Source organism: Netta rufina (genome assembly GCF_964035555.1).
Source record: "Netta rufina genome assembly, chromosome: 8".
Taxonomy (NCBI): Eukaryota; Metazoa; Chordata; class Aves; order Anseriformes; family Anatidae; genus Netta; species Netta rufina.
In genome coordinates, this window is record NC_140131.1 from 19,703,090 (window position 1) to 19,718,911 (window position 15,822).

At 36.2% G+C, this 15,822-nt stretch overlaps 1 protein-coding gene across 8 annotated transcripts in view; it reads left to right on the forward strand.

Annotated features, from left to right (window-relative positions):
• The window catches only part of RABGAP1L (RAB GTPase activating protein 1 like), a gene marked incomplete at its 5' end in the record, with an annotated part of 248,705 nt that overhangs the window by 144,742 nt on the left and 88,141 nt on the right, over window positions 1-15,822 (forward strand). For all 8 annotated transcript variants that reach the window (XM_084290877.1, XM_084290880.1, XM_084290878.1 and 5 more), the window contains 3 exons: window positions 8,797-8,871; window positions 12,396-12,521; window positions 13,891-14,034. In XM_084290877.1, the coding sequence (XP_084147003.1) occupies window positions 8,797-8,871; window positions 12,396-12,521; window positions 13,891-14,034 (345 nt within the window). The remainder of the gene's footprint in view (window positions 1-8,796; window positions 8,872-12,395; window positions 12,522-13,890; window positions 14,035-15,822) is intronic.

Below are 15,822 nucleotides of genomic sequence, written 5' to 3' on the forward strand. Positions count from 1 at the left end.
GACTTCGGACCAGTTATATTGATTTCTCACTAATCTTGGAGGGCTTTGAAAAGAAAAACTAGGATGGGTAGGTAATTATTCACTTGTCAGTTTGCTATCAGTTAAGTGAAAAATGATGGAATGGCATTCAGCTTATCAAGAATTAAATGTGAGAAGTATATTATAATGAATGCCTGTAAGTTTATTGAAAATAGATCTTGACAAGCTAACATAAAAAAAGGAAATACGATTTTCTTTGGTGAAGGCAATTTTATCACAATTCTGTAGAACATGTAGTCTGATGCAATGCTAAGAAAATTATAATCACTGGACTAGTTAGAATATGAATAAAATACACATTAAAGAATTAAAAACTGTCTAACAGGTTGCTAAAGGTAGCAGCATTGAATTAAATGTATTTCAAACAAGGTGTCACGAAGATCTCTTGTTTATTTGATGTTTTCCTGTTAGTCACCTAAAAGAAAACAGAAAAATCATTTCTGATAAAAATTTGTAGGGGACACGGAGAAGGGAATGGTAAATAATGAAGTGTAGAAGGATGTGTATGTAGATGAAGCTTAGGTAGGAATAGAATCACTTGAACAAATCAGTTTTTTACAGTTGCAGCAGCTGCAGCTGCTTTTCATTACAGTGTCCAGAATTAGATGACTACTGCTAAATTGGAAAGAATCTGTAGAAGTTCCATGCCAAGGATGAACTTGATTTGAGAACATTCTTTGGAAAGAAAATCTTATTCTCATGAATGGGTATCTTAGCTTATTTTGTTTAATAAAGAGAAGATAAAGGAAGGAAACTGATTGAACTAGAAATGACTTAGCAGACTTTTCTGTCTAGCAGACAGCTTCAGAGAGGTAGACATTTCAGTCCTTTCTGGGTTGTCTGTAGCAAAAGTGAAGAACTGCACTTCTCTCCCACAGCCGGGGCTTTTTCTGCCCTCTGGACCTCTACTTCTGCAGAGAAAGGAGCTGCAGATGTTGCTTCTCTCACCCTCAGGTTTCTGGAAGAGCCTAGATGAGAGTCCACCAGCGTGTGCATCAGGTTGAGGACTGCTTTTCCCTTGAAACATTCTCTATCTGCAGTCGAATCACCTCTGCCATTTTGCCACTCTATTTATATGAACAGGTTCTGCATAGCATCTTTGCAATCAGCTTTTAATTTACTACTCTAAGCAGCTTTGTATCATCACCAGACTTCGTTTCTGTGCTATTTTTTGTGTTCTGTATGATTTATGGATATTTTCAGCAGCATCAGACCTAGCATATATTTCTGTAAGATTCTGCAAGAGACTTCACCTTCATTCTGTGGGCGAAAACCGACTGTTTATTCCTTCCCTTGATTTCCTATCATTTAATCAATTATTTGAGCCTTCTTCTGTGGCAGCTGAGTTTCCTAAAAAGTCTTTGGGAAGGAATCTTGTTGAATGTCTTTTAAAAATCCCTGTATACTATACTGACTGCCTTATTCTTTTATGTACTCAATGGTTCCTTCAAAGAAGGATTTGTGAAGCATTGCTTCCTAGTATAACAGCCATATTGAATATTCAACATTGAATTATTCATAAGTTTACTGCTTTTATTCTTGCCAGTTTCTACCTACTTGCCAGTATGGAGATGAAGCTTAACTGTAAAGTGTATTTCTAGGCAGCCCCTTTTCCTCATACTTGTACAGTTTTCTGAAATGGTGATGGCTTTGTTCTGCAAATGACCCATCTATGGCCGTGTCTAGCTGGACCTTGAGTTTATTATTGACTTGGTGAGTTTTAGAGGAATACTCTTAAAAACTAATTAATTTTCTTATAAAGTTGCCATTCCACTGGCTGCTCTATGTTACTGGAATAACTTCCATCAGAGGTGCTAATGCACTCACACCCTTCTTCTGAAATGGCAACAGGATGTTTGAAGAATGGGATTGCTGAATGAGGCCAGAAGAGGGACTACCCTCCCTCCTCAAGGTAAAGAGCTGAGGAGCGTTTTCTCCATGCCCTACTGGAAAGAGAGTTGATCTGAGCAGTCAGATAAAAAGGAAAAACATTAAAAGCTCACTGCCTCATATGAACAGGTCTGTCAGTTCTAGTTCAATCTCTTAATCTCTTCTTCAGAACAGTGGGAAATCAGGAAAGATGGAAACTTCTTCAGTTGCATAACATTTATGTGACAAAGTAAAGTATCTAAAAATAAACTTTAAGGCTGACAGTGGTGATAAGGAATGAAAAAAGTTCCATATCGGAGATTTCACTTGAGGACATCGCATAAGCTAGATTTTCCAGAGCAAGCATCTTCAGGAAATACTTACATTTCTTGCACCCTTTCTGTTTAAATAACATGAAAATTCAAGCTATATTTAAAGAGTTAATTCGCTGTGTTACAAAGCATAGCAGAAAAGTACTCTTGACCTCCTTCCATGCTTGCATATGTAGTTAACAGCTCTATCCTTCAGGGAATCAAGGTGTGTGGCTCTTGAGTTTTGGAGGGTACGCAGTGCACTATGTAATGCGAGATATGTTTTCTCTAATTTTTTGATTAAAGTAACTCCTCTTTGATAAACAACCACTGTGATGTTAATAGCAGGAACTGAATATGTTGCCTGGTAATCAATTTATCTAGGTTAATAATCTTACTGGACAAACTGAGAAAATTATATACAACATCTCTGTGTTTTTGTGAAAGTGGTTGAATAATTTTTCAGAGATTTGGAGTTGGTGTCAGTGTTTTCCAGTGAAAAAGGCATTATGAAAAGCTATGAATCATTTGTGTCATGATGTATTTTTGTTACTGAGTACTTATCTCCTTGCTTTATCAAATTCGGAGCTTTTTCTTAGACCCAGTCATACTTGCCTGGGATCAGTGTGATTTTTGGCTTGAAAAGAGACACTGCATTTCAGCAGTTGTCACAATGCCTGTTTGTTGATACCCAGATTAGTAGAGGGAATGATGAACTGTTTTTCTAGTAAAGCTAATACTTTACTCTCTTTGCTGTATAATTGAAATGCGAAAATGTCTTTGAATTGCTCTTTTGTGACCAGTAGCTTCTATATCGTGCTAAGCAACAAATGATGGATTACTCTAGGCTCATCCTCCAGCATGGCAGAACTACTGCTGAATGCCATCCTGTTTTTTTTTTTTTTTTGTATGTTTTGTTTTGTTTTCATTTTCACGTTGTTGCAGCATCTTCTTTCATATTATGACCTCTTTTCTGCATGCACGTGTTCTTCTGCATTTCTCAATATTTTCTTAGTATCTCTTCAAGTTTACAAATGAGTGGTTTAAGTATTTGTCCCCTTTGGTTTAATTACTTGTCAAAGAGCAGGTCTATTTCATTGCTATAGCAGTCTATTGTATTTTAGAATATACATAGGAGCATAAACAGAATCTGTTAAGAATCATTTTTCATCTATTTTTAGTTGTTTATTTTCTTCACTACTGGATTGAAGAGCAGTTTTAGTAAATATTGTTTCTTATTTCATGCAAAGGATTTTTAATGTTGCCTTGTCTTCTTCAATTTCCGTATTAATAAGGTTCCTCCTCTGTGCATCTGTGCTTAGCGAGGCAGCAGCAGTACTGTTCCTGCATATGGATTTTCTGCTGAGACTGTACTAGTAAAAAGGTCAGGGTTGTGAATCTCAAGTGCTAGAAATGGAGTAAAGACTTTACTGTGTTCAGGGGCTTGCCTGAGTGAGTGCGAACCCATCTTTGTTCCCTGGGCTTTTGCTAGGCCTGTGGCTCTGTAGGAGGTATAGTGCATGTGGTACAGCTGCCCCTCAGGGACACTCAATAAATGAGTAACTAATTTTGAAAAATGCACTTTTCAGTTAACATGGAAATTCCCTGTAGGATGGGACAGTCATAGGAATATCCCTACCTTCAGACTGTTGGCCCTGTAATAAATTTAGATGTGGAGCCTTACATTGTACTATTAGGTGTGGCGTTTTAAATTGTGCTCTCACTGACAGCCTGTTCTTCAGGCACCATGCAGGTTTTAACTCTACTGAGATGGACTTCAGCACAGAGTCATCTCTGTATCAAACACCGAGAAGATGTCCTGAATTGTTTCTGTCATTTTGCTAGTGACACAGAGAATAAGTCAAGGGAGCAAATCAGGCTTATAATTCTAAAAATTTTGCATTTCTGTTACATTTTCTGGCTTTTTTTCCCAGGGACAGAGATATCTAGCATGGCTGTTAACAAGCAGCTTGCCAGTTCGCCTGTCACTATTTCAGAGAAGCGAGTTCCCTGTGCCAGAAAACTTTACTATTGACAAGAGAGACACCGGTACTGCAGATGAGGAATGGAGATCTGTAGGGCCTCTGCTTGTACCTTTTCCACGGCATTGCTGTGAAGCGTGTCTGTATGGGTGGGGGGGGATGAAAGCTCTGGCAAACAAGAGAAAGATCTTTTTATGAGGCAGGCACTATAGAAATATTTATCATGAGATCTGCTTAATTTCTGATGTAATTGTAATTAATGGAATTGAGTTACTATGGTAAAGGCAAATTGGCAGTGTGACTGTAAGCTGATACTTACTAGTTAGTGTTTTGCATTTTGCTGCTATTTCAAGTACATGTGAACCTTCAGGAAGTATAAGCAATACTTTCCGTGCTTATGAGGACACAAAATGGTGAACAAAGTTCAGTCTGGAATGCAAGATGTGCTCCTTACTCTTCCTTTTCTCAAACCGTTAGGACTGATACATAGTAGTTGCAGAAATCCCAAAGCTGAGTTATTACATTCAGACCAGCAACCTTTCATTTTTCAGCAGTACATACCTAGAATTTTTGTATCCATGGAAGATTCTGATCTCGGAAGATTTTCCTCCAATAATTATTTTAAAGAAGAATTTCTGTCCATCTCTGGATTCTTCAACCACTTTCCCAATATGCATGTGGTTTAAAAAAAAAAAAAAAAATCACTCCCAGAAAGAAGTCTAGTTCTGTGATTCTCTACCATGGACTTTTTTTGATGAGACTCTTTTGCTTCCAAACTGTTCGCTTTCTGATGATGTGCTAATAACTGCACACTTCAGCTCTGCAGAAGACAGACAGTTATTAAAAAGACACTTTAATTCTGTAGATGAGGTCTTCGTTAAGTTAAAAGGAATTAAAGTAGGCTTTTAGACAGAATTGTTATTAAATCTCAGTTGTGAGAAAGAGAATATTTCAGATCCTGGTTAATTGATGCATTGTGATTGGAGGTTCCTGAAGAGCTTAAGAAAATAACAACTGAAAGTTTACTACATTATCAAAGCTTGTCATGGGAAAAATCCCATTCTCTTGAAATTACAAAGTAAACAGTGACTTCAGTGGAAGTAGGAGGTTTGGGATTTTGCTTTGCTTTCATGTTTCATACAGAAAAACAAAGTTAATGCTCCTAAATTCCTTGAAAGGATAAATCTTAATTCATCTTAGATCTTTTATCAAGAACTTAATATTATTGAGGTATCTGTAGGCAGCATCCTTATTTTTGAGGGTATTTTGGTTAATTACATCACATTTCAGCACTAACAAGTCCCATAGGTTATTTAAAACCAAATAATAATAATAATAATTGGAAATATGCATAAAGCTTCAAAAATGCATTTGCTTGGGGCAAATAAAATGAAACCATGTAGATTCTACAGACTATTTTTTTTTTTTAAATAAAAATCTTTTGCTTTGACTTATCAGCAGATTTTTTTCCAGTTTGATCTAATTCTCATGTTCAGATCTAAGTATCTTGTAACAGCTGCTTTTGAAGATGAGTTGTGGGGAGGGGCCTAGTGGAAATTAATTTAAAAACAAAACAAAAAACAAGCAGATTCAACAGTTAATACATACATATATATTTTCTTTAATAGTTCATGGTTTCTTCTAGGACATGTTAGAAATGTTCCAAGATATGTCCCATTTACTGGACTTCTCAGATGTGTTTCTCTTATGTCCTATGTATATACATGTCCACTAATTAACTTGCAGTTTTTTAAAACCAAATTATCCAAAACTACTTGTTTGTAGTCCCATGGATTTCCTCTTTTTTTACAAATGTCTCCCATTTGTTGTCTGTTCTTCTGATTAAGTAAGCCAATTAATGGTTTACCAGTTTATTTTCCTTTGAAACTTTGTGTCCACACTGTCTGTTCTTAATAAATTTTTAGTATTTTTTTGATCATTTTAATTTATAATTTCTTTCTGAAACTCAGTTGGAGAAAGACCCTTCAACACATTCCCTGTTAGAAGTGGTTCCAGCAGGATGACAACCTCAGTGATTATTCTGCAATAAAACAGACACCAGGAAAGTTCCTGTGGTTTTGTGCTGGAGTTAAAATACAATTTTGTACATCATGTTTCATCATGTATTTTCCAAGTAGAAACTTTGCCTTCCTGCTCTGGATGTGTTTGAAAATCGATTTATTATTAGTCTTATTGTGCTCAGGAAGTTGGTCATGAGAAAGTTCTTTGGTCTTCCTTTATATTTTTATGCTTAAAATGCAGAGCGAGGCTTTTCTTGTTGTTTGTTTCCTCCTGCTTTTCCCCCATTTTCTATCTTTTGCCACAATTTCATTTTGCTTCACAATCTTCAAGGCATATCTTTTTCTTTCTGACAGCTTTCCTTACCTCACTTTTTGTCTATGCTAATTCTGGAGGCAGTTTGTTTGCTCCACTGTGTTGATTTCCCAGTAGTTTTGTTGTTGTTGTTGTTGTTTGTTTGTTTTTTGTTTTATAAAAAAAAAAAAATTGTTTGCATTAGTTCAATGCTGTTTTCAGCAAACTATTAGCTATTGTGCTAACATTGCTTCTGATAAGAGAATTTTCTGCAAATTATTACTGTTGCAGTATTATTACTTCTCAAGACAAAGGGAGCCTCCCCAAAAGGTCAATCATCTACTATTTTTCAGCTTGGATTTTTTGTTGTTGTTGTTAAGTAAAATAAAAGTGTTTTATGCAGTATGAAGAAATCATAAATCAAATTTATTATTTGCAATTTGGCATATCTGGAGCTGGCCTTTCAAAAGCAGAAATAATGCATCTTTTAGGAGTGCTACAGAAACAAACTAATAGGCATCCATAAACTGATAGATTTGGGGAACAAAGACATAAAGACTCTATTTACTGTGTATTATTAACCAGAGATGGTTTTAATAAGCCCTATGCAATATTAATTTAAGTGTTGAAAGTAATTTCTGTTAATTCCATGTTTGGAAGCTAAAGAGTAATTTAAAATTCACTTTTTCAAGGACAGCACCCTTATTTGTAGTTCCAAGTTCTGTGCCTGCTATTGTACCCTTCTGGAGTTATTTTGTGTATTTTGCTTTTATGGCTTGAATAGGTGAAAGCAATAAGCAACTTATAATGGTTCCTTAATTTTTTATTTTTTATTTTTGGCAATAATTTGTGTGATTAGTCTTCTTGTATTTACTTGACAAATGAAAATGAGCAGTGGGTTGGAATCCAGGTCACCCCAGTTCCAACTGCTGGGGACCAGCAGCAGCACAGACAAATGCCCAGTGATGGTAAGGCATGCTTTGGCTTTTCACAGTGCTGCAAATGTAGTAGGAGATGTATGGCTGAGTTGTTTGCAAACAGTGACCTTTAGCGGAATACTCAGTGAATATTCTTGATGGAAATCTTCTCTACTGGAGTCAGCGCATAATTTCTTAGAAATATTTCTTTCTTTGTTTCTGCCAGTCAGAGTGAAAAAGAAAGGTGGTTTAAAGACTTGACATACATTTTGGCCTCCATTTCAATGTTCTGGCAGAAATTATTGGCAATTATATTAATGCACTTGGCTTAAAAGGAGCCAAATGTCTTTCTGAGAAAAAATTCTTGACTTTTGAGGCACTTCTAAAATCCAGTGGGGCAGACCCCTGTGGCTTTGGTTCACCCAGCACTACTCTTGTCGTTCATCCTGCTTCCACTTACTGAATTTGCAATCTGATTCCATTGCAAACTTAAAACCTGCAGGTAAGCACAGTGTTCCAGTTCGAAACACGCTTGGCTGTAAGCGGTGCTGGAGGTAGTCCGGGGGCAAAGCACATTTCTTGGTTCACGTGGCTTGTTCCTGGAGCTCTGGCCTGGTGCTGCTGTTGTGCTTTGCCTTGCTTTTCTCTCAGGATGGCTGTCTTTCTGCTGTCAGTCCTGCTCCTGCTTACTTTCTCAAGTCTCCTCAGATTTTTAACATCCTCTAACATCTCTTTCAAAACAGTATTCGTCATCTTGTATCTGTAAAGCAAAGAGGAAGGGAAGGTCAGTTATTTTTAATAGGAAGAAAAAAGTGGCGCAGCCATCATACTGTAGGAGGAGTCTTCATTTTTCAGCATAGCAAGGAAATGGAAAAGCTGTTTCTGATGAAACTTTCAGTGTAGGGTAGTGCTCAGTGATTTTCAAACTAACAGCCTCAGATCCTGAACTTTCATGATGTAAAGATTTGTTTTTCCAAAACGAAGTAAAGAAGCACGCTCCCCATCACACAAAGGCACCTGGTTCGTAGCTTACATTTTTTATATTCCCATTATTTCATTACTGAAATGAAATTCCCATTCCTCAGTGAAATTATCTCCGGTTTAGGTGAAGGGAAATTGCATCCAACTCTTTTCATGCTGTTTTAAAAATAAAAATAGACAAATACAATGTTCATGGAAGACTCAGGGCGAAATACCCAGGTTTTCCTAAGTGCACTGAAAACCTATGCAAGGTGGGTTACAATCTCACTCCATTTATTATTTTAGCCTGCATGGTTGTACGTATTCTGAATATCAAAATGTAATACAATCAATAGCAAATGAGTAAATGCATTCTGAGTATATGTTGACTTTTATTTTTTCTAGGCATACTCTGTCTATGATGAAGACATTGGATATTGCCAGGGACAGTCCTTCCTTGCAGCTGTGCTACTCCTCCATGTGAGTTAATTGCAAAATGAAAGCTTTGATATTTGAAGCCAAAGCAGCTTTAAAATCAGTAGTACTGGAACATAGTGTTTGACAGATATTTACTCTTGTTTATTTGTCTCTGTTCATTTTCCTGTTGTTGCTTTTTGGCAAATAGTGAATAATGGCTTCTATCTTTACGGATGTAGATTTCATTTATCTAGGAGAAATCTGATAAATTATCAAGCATTTCTGTGTCAAAAACAGACACCGATGAGTTACATCTTTCCTTTGAATTTAATTCTTATGTAGGTAAACTTCCTTTGGGTTTAAGGGAGATATTCTCAGAGTAGCCAACAGGAGCAAGCAGTCTCATTAATTTTCAGTGTCCTAAGGACATTTTGTAATATCTTTTGAATGAGAGCTGAATTTGAACATTAGTATTTTAGCCTGTAACCAAGAACTGTAGAAACTTGCATCTGTCACCTCCTGTATATGCGTATGTACATGTATGTGTATAGTGATAGGGAGATAAATAAACAGTTTTTATATTTGGCTTTAACTTTGATCATGTTTCAGTGGAAAAGAAGCAGATTCAAATAGTATGGATATTGGTGGATATTGTAAAGAATTTCTGAATAAAACTCCCCAGACATCAACAGCAACTCTAATTCAGGCCATTACCTTTTTCTATCAAGCTTTAATTAATAAATTATTAATCATGGTTGAAATATGCTTTAGATTGTGGTTTTGGATAGGACGTTGGTGGCATATATGCTACATGTACTCTCCCTAAGGCATCAAGAAATCAAATTCTGATCAATTCAACTATAATTTGTAATTCCTAGTGAGATCTAAGACTCCTCGAATATTTATGGAGCATGACACACAGTGGAAGTGTTATAGAGAAGCTTTAGATTTCTCAAGAGTAAACCTGAAATTAGTCAGGTTATTGCAGTCCCACATATGCTGCAAATCACCTCATCTCTCAGTTATTTTGCGAGTAAATTTTTACCCAAAGAAGTTGTTTAATTTCCACTGGAAGAATAAGCCAATTGCAATACGGGAGGGTTTTAGAAATGAGTAGGTGTCACATTCTTAATGTTCAACTAATACTTAGCTCCTTTCTCTTGGTAGTGTGCTGTCATCATGGTAGAGACTCACCTTTGTTTCCAGTGTTTCTGCAGTTAGAAGAAATTGCCCTGTTATGTGGGGAATACTAAATGGCAATTGCACTCATTTTAATTTGCCCTTTGTAATGTTTGCTTTCATAATAGGATATTAAACTGAAATAATCAGAGAAAGGGGGGAAGGGAAGCAGTGTCACTCATGTAAGTTGGGAGCTTCCCAGGATGTCCTTGAACTTGTGTTTTTCTCAAATTTTCCAACCAATCTGTATCTGTGGAAGCTTGTGAGATCCTCTCTAACTCTCCAGTCTTTGCATGGATTCTACCCCCTTTCCTTTCCCCCTTTTTTTCTGGGACAGGCTATCATTTCTCTTTAGTGTAGATATCTTTCAGGGATGGTTGGGTAACCTGAACTTCCACCCTGGCTTTTTGTGATTTTCCTGCTTTGGTGAAATCCCCATCAAAGATGAGCAAGTAATTTCCAGTCATGGGAGACCAGTGTTGCCAACTCTGATAGTTTTACTGTTAGTCTCATATTTGATTTTTTTTTCTCATTGTCTAGCTCTTGGAATCATTACTACGTGAAAAAATAAAAAATAATTAAAAAAAAAAAAAAAGCAGGTAAATTTTTGGCTTTTGTGATTCCAAGTAAAAATAATAAGGGACAGATACCTGAATGTTTAAAATCAGAAATGCCCAAAATAGGCATTTTCTTAAAAATCATAATAATTAAAAAAAAAAAAAAAAAGATAAACTTCATTTTATGATTTTGAATTCTTGGGGTTGGTAATATTGGAGAACCTACGTCCACAGAGTGAGGACTCCATGGCCTCTGCCTTTATGTCCTTTGGCCCAGTACTCACCTCTGTTCCCTCTCCCTGTGCTGGGGGAGGAATGACTGTCAATGCACGTGTGTCTGAGCATGCAAGGTAGGTGTGCTTGTGCATGAGCATCTGTCATTTTATTAGAAATAATTGTTACCTTACAAAAAATGTACATGCTTTCATTTTATTCTAGAGCAGATTCAAGCTTTTTGGTCAGGATAAAACATTTTCTTCCCTTTTCTTTGTCTGCAGCCTTTATCCGCTGTCAGTGGGGATTGTTCTGACCAGATAAAATGGTGATAAAGAGCACAGATTTCTAAGAGCTTGTCCTAGGTGAATCTAGCCTGCACAGATAGCTAGCAGCTGACTTGGCAGTTCTTTATTCCAACTAGTTATTTTTATATATGCTGTCTGAAAATGAAAATGTCCACACATGGCCCTGGAGACAGGGCACAATCATAGGCTGAATTACAAAAGATAAAACCTGGAAGGTAAATATCATCAGACTAAAATTCTCTTTGAAAAAATACTGAGCTTTTATCTATTGCTGATATTTGATAAGGGACTGGCACGAGAGTGAATGAGGGAGTATACTAAAAGGTCAAGAATTGCCATTCTTGATACTCAGTAATTGTTTTCATTTGTAACAGTCTGGTGCCTGCAAAAGCAAGGTGTTTTTTTCAAAGACCTGATCTGTGGCCTGCAGGGACTCTGCTTGTGCATGTCTCCTTCCTGTGTTACCTGAAGGCATGGGGGAAGAGGGAAATGGCAGCACTGGAGGTTTGATGACACAGGGCTTCCCACAAATTCGACACTTTATAAGCTCAAGCCAATAAATCAGAGTGGCCCACATAGCTTTTCCATCAGTACCACCTTCTGAAATTCTGTTGGATGAGAAATTTTGGTCAAACTGGAATAGAGAGCTTATGGAGATACGGCTTCTGAAAAAAATCACAATGTTAATAGGGGGGAGCGGTCCCTCCAAGCTCCCAAGGAGGTTCTGTTGGCAAAACTTGTTATTTCCTTATTCATCGTTTGAAACCTGACTTCAGAGATTTTCATGTCCTGGGGTTTGGATGAAAGTAAACAAGCGTTATTCTCACTAAGGGTTCTTTATCTTAGCTCTCCTGCTTTTTTCACTTAATCAAGTTTCTCTCAATAGAAATCAGTGTCTTGGGATGTTGTTTTTCTTTTTCTTCCCTTTTATTTATTTATTTATTTATTTATTTATTTATTTATTTATTTATTTATTTTTAACTCATATTCTGAGAGTTGTGTGCTGGTTGATCTCGTACCTATTGGCAGAAAGAATACCGATGACAGTTATGCAGTTGTAGGGATGTAATACTTACATAAGCCTGTGATCTGATCCCACCGTTTCTTCTTCAGAGAAAGTCTTAAAGAGCCACATCAAGGTGCCCAGCAAGGAGAATAGTCTAATAGTCTAAATTCGGGGTGCTTTGCTGAAAATTTTAATATATCCCAGTTTTTGAATTCGTTGTTCCTGAGGTATTTAAGCGTACGTGTGTGTGTGTGTGTTTCTATCTGTATAAAGAATTTCCATCCTCAGCTCAGTTTTCTAAATTATGTTTGTGTATTTTTCCAGATGCCAGAGGAGCAGGCATTCTGTGTATTTGTGAAAATAATGTATGACTATGGCTTGAGGGACCTCTACAGAAATAACTTTGAAGATCTCCATTGCAAATTTTTCCAGCTGGAGAAGTTAATGCAGGTGGGGCCAGAGTAACAAATTATTCTACTTTCGTAAATGGAAATATTGGTGAGGAGACTAATGTTTTGATTTCATAACCTACTGTATTATAAAACCCCTCTCCTTTAAGGTAGTATAGAACCAAAGCAGGGAAGTTTAATATCTGGATCCAAACATTGTGAGTCAGATTTATTTATAATTTCTTGTTTTCTTTCATATACCAATCTTGCTGCTAATCTCTGTATCGAAGCAGAGTATGTATCTGTGCTTTTTTCACTCTCTGTTTGCTTACTGTCTCTCCTCCCTGTTTTGTTATGCTACTTAGAGAGAATTTTTCTGTTCTGCTAAGGCCAGCATATCTTTTGGACTCCCACCATCAGTGTCCTACTTTCTATGAATTGTGTTGATGGTTAAGAGGTCAGGCAAATCAGGACATCCTGATGCTTATGAAATACAAATCAAGTGTAGGTTATTTTACAGATTTTGCTGTAATTTCAGTACATCGCTCTTTTTCAGATGTAATTATATCATATTCAAAGCAATTTAAATAAAAGGTTGCAGGTTTTACACATTGGTGTTCTGACTAATAAGCACTTACTAACAGTCCATTAAGCCTTGACCTGGATTTCTGTTATTATAGTGAAAACTAGCTGCTAGAGTCATTTACCATAAATGAACATCCATACCTCTGAGATTTGTTAAAAACAAACAAAAACGTTCACAGACCACAATTAATTGAATGATCTTTTTTCAGATTTCAAACTGTGCATATTTCCTACTTGATCAAGTACAATTTAATACTAATTAATTTGATTCTTAACACTAGTATATGGTCTTTTCAATATTTATGTTATGGGCATAAAGCTTTTTACTCCATTGACAGAAAATGAGTATATCATCAGTGTAGATTATAATTATTGGTGATTATTTTGTGTTGGTTATGTATGTTCCTAGTTAGAGACATTGTGTGATGAAGTCATGAACATTAGTGTGCTGTGCTGCTTTCATGCTCTGCAAGGTGGTCTATTACTTGTTTAGCAGAATAATTTGCAAGAAGACACAGTTAAGAAGTAACTTTTAAAAACATATACCATGCATGACATAGATTTCACATGTGCTCTGCCTTTTTCCCGTTGAAGATTTTGTAATTTCTCAGTATTACCTAATAGTATGTTGTTTGATGCCATGACAGAATCCATAGTGAATATTTTCCTACAAATTGTAACCATGGCCACTGAAAGTTATAAAGAAACATTACCATTGCTCTAAAGAAGCCAGGATTTCACTTTATGTTTTTCAGTCTTTAGCAACCTGGTACTTGCTGGCAATGCAGATGATGAACCTGAAGTAATGAGTAATACTGAAACATTTATTTTTTCCTTTACTCTAGGAGCAGTTACCTGACTTGTATAGCCATTTCTCAGACTTCAATTTGGAAGCTCATATGTATGCATCCCAGTGGTTCCTCACTCTTTTCACTGCCAAGTTTCCACTCTGCATGGTCTTCCACATCATTGACTTACTACTTTGTGAGGTAAAAATACCTTGAATCAGGAATCCCTTTCTCCATCCCCCAAATGTGTTAAGAACTTTCATCTTTCTTTGTTTCATTTCATTGGAGTAATTTACAGTTTAATTTCAAAATGTGTATACTAAATTCTTTAGAAACCATGGTTATATCGAGAAAGATGTTCAGTGAAATGCTGGTTTGGTTTTCAAATTAGAATGGTGGATCGCTTCATTCTTTGTGAAGGGATCTAATTAAGAATATCTGATGTACACATCTGTTCTAATTTAATTTGTTAATAATTTATTCAAAGTTAGGAATTCTAATCTTTTGAAGATACCTAGTAGGCTTTTAGTAGGAAAACTCCCCAGATTTTCTGATTCAGAATGCCTAAAGACTGTAAGGATATTGCATGCTGCTTTGATGGCCTGGTATTAAACAAATAATGAGAACTGGTAAGCATCTCAATTGAATGAAGCTCTTTCCATACTATTTTTTTTCTAATATTCCAACTAAGGAATACATTACTGCAAGTACAGAATGGTACATTTCTGAATTGTAGACATGTGAACTTTGTTTAAAAAAATAGAATGGAATGGGAAAAAAAAAAAAAGGAACGTTAATTTTGGTGAGGTGTTAGTACTTCTTTTTGTCACTGAGAAGTCAGGGCATAGAGATGGTCATATTCTACTTGTGTATTTTGAAAAATATGTATATATAATTGATATTTTCAGATGCAAAGGGCTTCACAAGTATGAAACACTGCTGGCTCTAGTTTCTTCTGTTCATTTCTTACTGTGAAGTATTCTACTTGTGAATTTTCAGTCTTGCTGCACACATGTTGGTAATATTAATTGCAAAACAAATATTGTCCACTACTCATAACTCAATACTTTTTCCTTAAGAGTATTACTTCCGCATATTGGTGCTCGGTTATCAAAAAGAGGTGAGCTAATACTTCCAGGAATCAATTCCATGTTTCCATATAAGTATGTTTTGCTTTTGACTTATCTGAGCTCTGATTTTTCACTACGCCTTGATTATTTAAGTAAGCAAATAGAAAGAGAGCAGAAGTTGTTAGTCTTGTTTCATCTTTGCCCTCCTTTTTGCAGAGATGGTTATGCAATAGATGAACATAATACCCTGACCACTTTTGAATTGTTAGTGAGCTCATTTTCCGAATGGACTTCTGGTGTGGATTTGATCATTCTTTGTTAGTTGAGTTCATTTCTTCATTCTGATATTGGTGTACAGTTGATCTCAGAAATAACTGTTTTAAGAAATAGTTTGTCAAGAAGTACAGAACACCATTTCCTGGTGGCGATCATTCTGCTAGCAGTATAGTTACATCCTGACTTAAGCTCTTGCACTTCTTATTATATTAAGTTTGATGACAAAATACGCTGAAGAAATATTTCAGTCATTGTTAATATAGATTTGAAGTTTACAGTGAAAAAAAAAAAACCTTCCCCATTAAATATCTCACACCTGGCAGTGTTCATCTCAAAAGGTCTGAAGGAATTTCTCTGGGAAGGAAGGTGAAGGAATCCAAAAAGAAAGTGATAGAATCAACAGTAGAGTCTGCTAGGGAAAGAGAAACTTGTTAGCATCTGTGAAGGGTAACCACATAAAGCTAGAGAAACATCTTTTACAACAGTTAAAATAAATCAGAACTGGTAAGAAAATTGATTTCAAATGGGAAGATGCATGCAGACATCTTGAGAAACAGTGGGGCAATGCGTAAACAGCATACTGAGGCAACAGCGTAGACTATCAAACTGCTCCTAATGTTCATGAGTCAACCAGTCTGGAGTG